At 36.4% G+C, this 10117-nt stretch overlaps 1 protein-coding gene and 1 pseudogene across 1 annotated transcript; both read left to right on the top strand.

The window, feature by feature from the left end:
- LOC119589982 overlaps window positions 1-7895 on the top strand; it is an 8678-nt pseudogene extending 783 nt beyond the window's left edge.
- LOC119589980 (probable diaminopimelate decarboxylase, chloroplastic) lies at window positions 493-2358 on the top strand (the record flags this gene model as incomplete). The annotated part of the gene is given in 3 exon segments (XM_037938672.1): window positions 493-688; window positions 788-933; window positions 1914-2358. Coding segments are annotated over 3 exon segments (597 nt in total), but the record flags the coding sequence as incomplete, so codon positions are not given.
- Window positions 7896-10117: the final 2222 nt, after the last annotated feature.

Raw genomic sequence — 10117 nt, 5'->3', positions numbered from 1 at the left:
GAAAGCATCACACTAAAAACTGTTCAGCATATACGGCGATGGGGTTTAGCCTTGTGAGATTATGCCTATTTTGTAATAAAACTGCACACGGCTAAACAAATTCAATCGAAAAGTGAAGTGTCCAGTTTAGACTCAGCACTAGACCTGAGGACGAAACTGTTAGAAATTTTGTAAAACTCTTTTCAACTTGCAAATAGTGGACAAAATGCTTTATTTAGGGTTGTTAAATATGCGATAATGCTTTATTAGGGTTGGTAAAAGATTCAATCTGTAAAACAGTCATAGAATTTATTAAAAATAAACCTAGGTTCATCTTATCACAATCCTGTTTTTATTTCTGTGATTAAATTCTTACATTCCATTTTTATACAGTAAATCATGGCTTGTCAGTGTCTTGTACATACATATAAAAAACTATATATGAGCCTTGACTTTTTGTGGATACGTCAGTTTATAAACAAGTTAGATATAGGGCTGCAGTTCCCGCCACAGATCCGAGAACGAGGATGGCCTAGGGCGTCCACCATCAACCTGGGAGGTGGACTCAATATTCGGCTGTCAGGATTATCAGGGAAAAACGAGGAGCGCCCTGCAACCCCAGAGAAACTCGTGGGTGCAATCCTTCCCCTCCTCCCTGAGGGCTCTACGCTCTTGCTGGAGCCTGGCAGATCTCTTGTGGCAACAGCTGGTAAGGTAAAAAATAGACATATACAGCCTGACTAGTGTTTTTTTTTTTTTCCTTTACCGCAGAATTTAGTGGTGTTAATGGGCTCTTGTGCTTTTACAGGTGTATTAATGACAGAAGTGTTAGGGATGAAGGTTAATGGAGAGCGCAGGTTCCTCATGGTGGACGCTGCTATGACTGAAGTCATTCGTCCTGCCCTGTATGGAGCCCATCATCCCGTGACTCACGTGACTATCCCATCTAGTCAGGTCAGTAACACTACCAAAATGAACTGGATCTTTTATGGTCAGTCTCAATTTCTCCATTATCACAGGTTTCTGACCAGCATACACTATGGAAAGGCAATAACTAAATTTCATTCAGCAGTGAATTAGTTTTAAAACACGTGATTTATCGTCCAATTGTCAAGAAAGGAAATATTTACTCAGTAATGAAATTGTCATTTCAGTATTGGAGCTCTTTGAATATTAGCTCAGAACTGATAGATCCTCATGTAATAGCTTATTTACAAATAGTACGGTGATATAATTATTTGATAATTATCAAAATTTATAATCTCATAGGTGATACTAGGTCAGCAATATAGAGAAAATGATAACTATGTGTTATGGAGAGTAATTCTGATTAACATGCAGACCATGCAGGGAAAGGAACTTTAACAAAAGATTGTTTTGATCGGCCTACGTTTCACATTTATTATCTTATAACTATAGAGTATATTATTTTTTATTTTATAAATATTTTCATCTGTCAGTAGGATTCTAATAAGACTGACCTGAAAGAAAGCAAGTATGTTTTCAGACAGCTCGTTTTCCTTTATCAAAGTAAGTCACAATGCCATTGGTCCATCTAAGTAGTAGCAGCAGAGATAGGCTAGTACAGTGGTAAAGTGTCGGCTTTCAAGTTGTCTGGAGGTTACTACTGTGGTTGGGCACCACGGTGGTTAGGACTAAGCTCAGCCGAGCCAACATCAGCTGACACACTGTAACCGAGTCAGCAAAGGCTGGGCTCCCCTATAGGCATACCCCGGGCGAGCCACAGCTTGCATATCGGACTCACCCTTATTCTTAGGGGTTCGACTGACGCTTTGTCACTGTCACCGTCTTTGGCGTTGGTGTGATCGCATTTCGTTGGTATACATTTGCTTATAATTTTAGTTTTATTTCTGTAGCTTTAAATGACTTTGGTTAGGAATCTGTTCTTTTCCTCACTGCATGTTCCCCAACAGGAGAGGGCTGTGATGGATGTCGTTGGGCCAGTGTGCGAGAGCGGAGACTTCCTCGCCCACCGTTGCATGCTTAGCCCAAGCCCTTCCTCCGGTGACGCTCTCGTGGTTTGGGCAACAGGGGCGTACTGTTCCTCCATGGCTTCCAATTATAACTTGCGCCCGCGCGCCATCGAGGTCCTCGTAAAGGCGCCCGACCTCTACACTGTCGTTAGGAGGCCAGAAAATTTCGGAGATCTCATTTCGTGTTACATGTAGATGGCGATGCTTGATATGAATGGTAGACGCCATTACAGCAGAACGAGGCAAGGCTATTACTTAATAGCCAATATAGAAACAGGCATATTAACTGTTAGGCCGCTTTGTGTCATGTATATATAAACATATATGTATATATAAACATATATGTATATATATGTATATATATGCATATGTATATATATATATATATATATATATATTATATATATATATATATATAAATGTGTGTGTGTGTGTGTGTAAATGTATGTATATATAATATATATATACATGTGCAATATATATATATATATATATGGTTTGCGTGTGTGTGTATATGTACGTGGGGGCTTCAAAAAGTTCATGGAAAAAAATCCATAATTAAAAATCATATTGAAGGCTTTTGATTTCAATACAACTAAACATTCTTATACTAACGTGTCATAACGTGTTCAAGCGTGAACCCTTCAATGCAGGTAATAACGCATCGCCGCCAGTTGGAAGTCAAGTGATGTGAATCATGTCAGAGCAACTCTTTTTACATCTTTAACCAATGGAAAATTGGTACTTTCCAATTAATTTTAAAGTTTGGAAACAAAAAGAAGTCGGATGGGGCTAAACCGCGACTGTAAGGTGGAATGTCAGACGATTTTCCATCAAACTCACATAGCACAGCTCGTGTTTGCCGACCGCCGTGAGCGGGTGCATTGTCGTGGTGGAAGGGAATGCGTTGATGCAGCTTTCCAAGGCGTTTTTCCGAGTTTTTTTTTGTACAGTTTTCTCTAAACGCATTCATAATAAGCAGATGTAATTGTTTTCTTGCTCTCGAGGAAGTCAATCAGGAAAATTCCTTCTGCATCCCTTTTCTCTTGAATGCTTAGATTTTGCTTTGACTGGTCCACTTCCCCCCCTGGGCAGCCACTACTACTAATTGAATTTTGTTCTCGGGATCATATTGGTAGAGCCATGTTTCATCCCGTCACAATTTTCTGCAGAAAAGCTTCAGAGTCCTCATCCCAATTATTCAAAATTTCAATTGAAAGATCTACCCTTGTTTGCTGCTGATCTGGGCACAACAGCCTATGGACCCATCGAGCAGAAAGCTTGCTTAGCCCCACGGAGATGTTGAGAACCCACGGAGATGTTGAGTATGTTTGCTACTGATGCAGTGGCTATTCATCTATCCTTTTTAAACATGTCGTGAACATCATCAATGTAGTAGTAGTAGAAGCAGAGGCCATAATAGAAGCACAGGCAGTGGTAAGAGTAAGCAAAAATATTAAAGAATAACGAGGTAAAATAAAGGTAAGATTAAGTAAAAGTGACAAAATGGTCAAAGCAGAAATAAAACAACTCTAAAACAAGGTGACAGGTAAGCAGTAGTTAAAACAGCACTAAAATCTTAACTGAAATCGTAAAGGAGAAAGGCTGAATAAAAGCAGAAGTAAAAGCGAGTATTTAAAACGATAACAGGTAAGCAGTAGCTAGAATGGAACTAAAACTCGACTGAAATCGTATAAGGAAATTATTAAATAAAAGCTGATAGACTAAAAGAAGTAAAAGCAATAAAAGTAGAGATAAAACACAGATAAAGAACATGTAAAACCAATACAATACAGTAAGATAATGGGGTAAAAGTTCAAAAATACACAGCTCACTGAAATCGTCATTGAAAGATAATAAAAGTACAGTGAACTTGGCTATGACTGAAATTGAGTCCTTGCATAGGCTGAGAAGAACTGACATGTAGAAACGAACATTAAAAAGTTAAGGAATAATGTTACCCTTGGGAAATTTAACTTATATATAACCAGTGCCTTATTGATTCATATACTGATAACGTCCAGCGAAAACAGAACCTAGGCAAGTAACGTATAGGACTAATACAAACTTTGGTGATGCTTCAGCAGAGGGGAAGGTAGATTCCAAACTCACAGAATTCCACTTGGCACTGTTTATTGTCATAGGTCGCGGGATGTCATGGACTTGTGACGTCACAAAATAAACGAATCATTTCTCAAAGTAAATTACAATAAAATATAAATTAAACAGAATATGTGATAAAACCATTGGGCAATAAAATGTACACATAAAAACAAAGACACCATGAGGATAAAATATAAGAAAAAAATACGCATACCAATATAAAAAAATACAAGACAAATATATAAAACGATAGAATATGATCATAAAACCAAGCCAAAAAATCTTAAGGCAAAAGTGTAAAGCCATAGCTCGTGCCTTCCTCCTGCAGCTTCACAGAGAGAAAACGAGATCCTTCCCCTCGACCAGATGGTACTCAGACGCCACAGGCTGCGAGCCACTGGCACTCTCTGAAACAATCAATAGAGGTACCGAAGTCATTCTTCACAGAATCAGACTAGGTTACCATTGCGCATGGCAGATCATAGAGACAATTGACTATGTAGACAGGTGTTGCATGCACTTACAGAGTTGTGAATACACAATTTCTGAGACAGGGACCCCCCCACAACAGCTGCCGGGCTGGTAAAGAAATGCGGCATGCTTATATCATGGCGACCTACTGGCAATCACGGTAAGCATCGAGTGTCAGAGAACAAAATGAGACAGCCGTAAAAGGTTAACACAGGCCGGGCCATATATATGGGAGGCCCGGGTGAAGCTAGATCTTCCCAGTGCAAGACAGTAGTGTCTCACGGGAGAAGTAGCGGGTATGTTTGTGCCAATGAATTCATATATATTTGTGTACCTTGTTATGAAGAGGATATAACCATAATAGTTTCAGTTATATTTGTGTACTTTAGTGTTCTAGACCTGAAATGAAATTGCCAGTATGTATTTTATAGGGGTTCAAATTTAAAGCTTAAAAAATGAACAGTATTTTTATCCATCCAAATCCACAAGATCCGCCCGTTTTTAACAACCCACACCAACACACACAACACACACCACACACCCCACACACACACCACAACACACACCACACACACACACACACACACCATATTTTATATATATATAATATATATTATATATATATTATAATATATATAATATATAATAGTATATGTATATTGTGTGTGTATATATGTATATATGTATATGTGTGTGTATATATATGTTATATATGTATATGTGTATATACACACACACACACACACACACACACACAAACACACACCACAAAACACAAACACAATATATATAATATATATATATATAATATATATATATAATATATATATATATGATTTTGTGTGTTTTGTGTGTGTGGGGGTGTGTGTGTGTGGTGTGGGGTGTGTGTGGTGCGTGTGTGTGTGTATAGAAAGCTATCGTTGCGCATTTGCTAATTGTACTAGTATACATACCTGATAAACATATATATTGGTAAGGGGAAAAACGATCTTTGACAGAGACGGGCCCAGAATGTTGCAAAGAGAGGCAAGACTAAACCTATAAATTCCCAAGGACCAAAGATGATAAATATCGTAAACATGATGACATTATATGTAGCAGATCCATAGGCTCAGTAAAGAAAAATGTCCACATAAATTATTCATGACAATTTAAGGGATAGTACATACACATATATTTCAGTCATATTGTTGCCGATTTTATTTTTGTATAGGGGCGGAATTACTCAAACTAAATGCTGAAGCGGCCATCCTACCCCTAGTTTGATAAATTTAAATTTTAAAGTAGGATAAGTAAAGTAGATTGCCAATACACCGCACGCTGAGATCATTTTTTGCATGTAAGAACTTCTATATGCCGTAGCAAATCATACAACATAATAATGAAGATATGAATATTATAAAGATGAAAATAACGTTTATAAATAAATAACACTGTAATGATAATACCGTAAAATTACAACAGAATGCTTTTACTAACAATTTTTAATGATAATGAGAGAGAGAGGGGCGAGAGCGAGAGCGAAGAGAGAGAGAGATGCCCTGCCCCGTTTAACAGATTGTTTTTTCATGTATGGCAGATGATCGAGAATTTTCAATAATACCGTCGTGTTAAATAAACGCACAATAATGTAGGAAATCAAATGATGCATGTGTGTTTTCCCATAAAGGCTTGGTGAAAATTGTGTGCATGTACTTAAAGAGACAGATATAGAGTATTAAAAGAGCCTGCTCACTGTTCCCATGGTAACACATCAACACAGCCGGGTCAAGAAGTACGACCACACTTATATCGCTTTATACGAATGGATTTGTCACAGATTTTCAAAATTATTATTATATTCAATTCAAGAGTAAAAGTACAGAATGTGCTTACACGGCGACTAAATACGATATGCATAATTGAATTGAATACTTGAAGGAGAAATCGGCACCTCCGCCTCAGCGCCCGGCCCCGGGGACTAACCGATCTAAAATCAACACCCAATATGGCTACTTGTGAGTCGTCGCTCTCAGAGATGGTTTTCTGAAGATAATTTGGTCCCTTTAGCGAGTTATTCAAGGATGAAGAGTTTTTGAAACTTTTTACGAGTATGCTAAAAACCTCTGTGATCCGGAAAAGCAAAAACAATATGAGCGTGAGTTAAAAAAAGTACGAAAAGAGCGTGGGGTTGACATTGTTTTCGTAGAGCCCCGAACCCTTCCTCGCCCTCGGGCGGAGGCAGCGGGGGAGAGCGGGTTTTCGTGAATATCTGCTTGAGTGACGCAATTCAGAAGCCATCCTTCGAGTTAGTTAATGATGATCATCAGAAGGGCGAGAAATGGTCCTTCCCCCACGCCGTCCCCCAGCCGCGCCGGGAGCACCTTAGTAACGACGTTTTTTGCCAGGGGACGGCGGGGGGCGCCTCGCCGGTGCAACGACGTCGTCCTTCCCCTCCCGACGCGATGCTGCTCGCTAGCCGTGAACATCTCATGAGGCAGACTGTTATCAAGACTGCCCTAGAATAGCGTGAATAAGAACAGTAATGCAAACCTAACAAATCCAAAAGAAATTGAAGGGATAAACTATATTGGTCAACCAGTTAAGTCTGTGATAAAGAAGGTTGTTGATCAAAATTTATATGATGAGAGTGAGAAATGTAATATCATTGGCCATAAAAAAGAAGTAAGGACTAGTAGCAACATAAAAAGTAAAGAAAAAAATGAGAATGCCAAAGAAAATGGAACCAAAAATGGGAAAGGAAAACAATTGGAGCCAGTAATGCCAGTACACAAAATTAAGTATGTCAGTAAGCTTGACATGCAAAATTTCTCTGTGCAATTATTACGAGACTGGAAGAATGGAAGAACCAATCGTCCTGAAGCCTTAGAGGTTGAGGTGTTACTTCCAGGCATAACTCCCCTGCAGTTTCAGGTTGATGCCCAAGTACTTCAACAGAAGCTTCATCTCACCACAGACTCAACACCTCAGTACAAATGGAGCTGTCTCTGCCATATCCTGTGGATGATGACCAAGTTCAGCCAAGTTTGATGTGTCATCCCGAAACTGATCCTAACGTTTCCCTGTGATATCTTCTGGAAAAGAAAGACCAGATGTCTCCACATTCTCCTTGTGACTCTGGTATTGAGTGTGAAATTGGTTACAGAAATAATAGTGATGGGGATAAATTTCCCCAGAGGTTTTCAGTGTCCCTCACAGGAGGATGCATCAAGGGAGGAAGATTCATATGACAGTGTTTTTGGAACAAATTCTCCACCTCGCAAGCCAATGATCATCCCAAGCTATGCAGTCAAGCAAAATGTGGAGTGTCTCATTATCACCCTCGGCTGTGGCAATGTTTTGCCCTAGCTTGGGCAAAAAGCAGTGAGAACACTGCCCCATGTAGTTTTGGCTGCATAGGTGGTGGACAAACCTTCTTCATATGGCTTAAAAATAGTGTAACCCTCATGTATTACCTGAATAGTAAAAACAATGAGCGACAGAAGCCCACTGTATTGTTAACCACATGAAGGATGACCAAGTACTGGAAAAATTGTCAATTTGGCAGTGGATAGCTTTCACCGGGGAACAACCCCTGTGCCATCATCTGCTCCCAAAGATAAATAAAGGTGAGAATATTTTATAGATGTTTTTTTTCCTTTATTAATTTTTATGGTTTTTCATAAAAACCCCCAAGTGTGTCCTAACATTATTAATTGTACTTAACGTAGTATTTTCATTAAAAACTTCTCACTTTTTACTGTAAGGTGTAAGTGAATTTAGGGCCCATACAAGCCCAAAATCGGCCTATGCTATTGGGTCAAAACCAAAAATTTTCTAAAAAATTTTTGTTAAGTTTTCACAAGAAGGAAGAACCCCAACTCCCCTCTACCAGAAAACACAACACCCACGCAACACACCACACGCCACACACACGCCAAAAACACACAGCACCACACACGCACACACACACACACACACACACACACAACACACACAAAAACCACACAACACACACGAAATACCACACACATGTTACACACCAACACACACTGAACACAAAACACACCGATACAAACACCAAAAAAAAACGATACAAACACACACACCTTTTACAACACACAACAGTAACAAACACACACCAAAGTATACAAACACCATGTATACACCACACATGTATACCACCACACATAACCACAAATACACACAGTATACCACACACGTATACACACACACAACACACACATTAAACACTACACAAAACACAAACCCTACACCACACACTTTACCACACTCACGCTTACACACACACCAAAACAAAAACGTATACACACACACACTTTCACACACACACACACCACACGACCACACATACATGTATACACACACACTTTACACATACACATGTTAAAAAAACAATTATAAAATAGTATTATACCAAATATATACATAAGCAACACAACACCCACCCCACCCCCAACCCACAAAAAAAACAACACACACACCACACCACACACCCACACCCCCACAAAAATATATGTGTGTGTGGTGTTGGGTTTTTGTTGTGTTGTTTGTGTGTTGTGGTGTTTGGTGTTTATTATTTTGTGATTATCATTGTAATATGGTGTGGTGTGATGTATGTATAATCTGTATTACAAATATATACATAATAAAATAAAATTATCTTAATATTTTATAGTATAAGAATATATTGCATATCAGCCTGAATTTAGCCCTCCAAACTTTTCCAAATTTTTTTCCACTTTTATATATTATATATATATTTTTATATATAATAATAATATATATAATATTTTATATAACATATATTGTGTTGTATGTATAATATGTCCCAAATATACATAATATATATATATTATTCATATAATTATATACAAATAAATACATATATATATATACTATATATATATCATATTTATAATGATATAAATATAAAACATATATAATTATAATAATATAATATAAAATTTTAATATTTTTATTAAGTAAAAGAATTGTATAGTTAAGATTGTTATGTTATATAAAATTTAAAATATATTATAATATATTAAAATTTTAATATTTTTATAAATTTTAAAATTATATATTTAAATATAAGTTTATATAATATATTATATATATATATATATATATATATATATATATATATATATATATATATATATGTATGTATATACACACGCAGATAGATAGATATATAGAAAGAAAGATAGATAGATAGATAGATAGATAGATATTACATATATATAAAATATATAATATATATATATAATACATATACATATATATAATATATATATATAAATATATATATCTATATATATATAGATACAAACCCGCCTATATATATACTATATAGATATATATATATATATTATATATATCATATTATATATATCTATATACATATATATAATATATATCTATATATATATATTTATCTATATATCATATATATACATATATAATATAATATATATATACTACTCTATTATATATATATTATATATATATCATATATATATATATATATACTATATATAATCTATCTATACTACACTATATTATTA

Source organism: Penaeus monodon, chromosome 26, assembly GCF_015228065.2.
Source record: "Penaeus monodon isolate SGIC_2016 chromosome 26, NSTDA_Pmon_1, whole genome shotgun sequence".
NCBI lineage: Eukaryota > Metazoa > Arthropoda > Malacostraca > Decapoda > Penaeidae > Penaeus > Penaeus monodon.
Note: the sequence above shows the minus strand (reverse complement) of the source record. Positions and strands in the feature narration are given on the sequence as shown.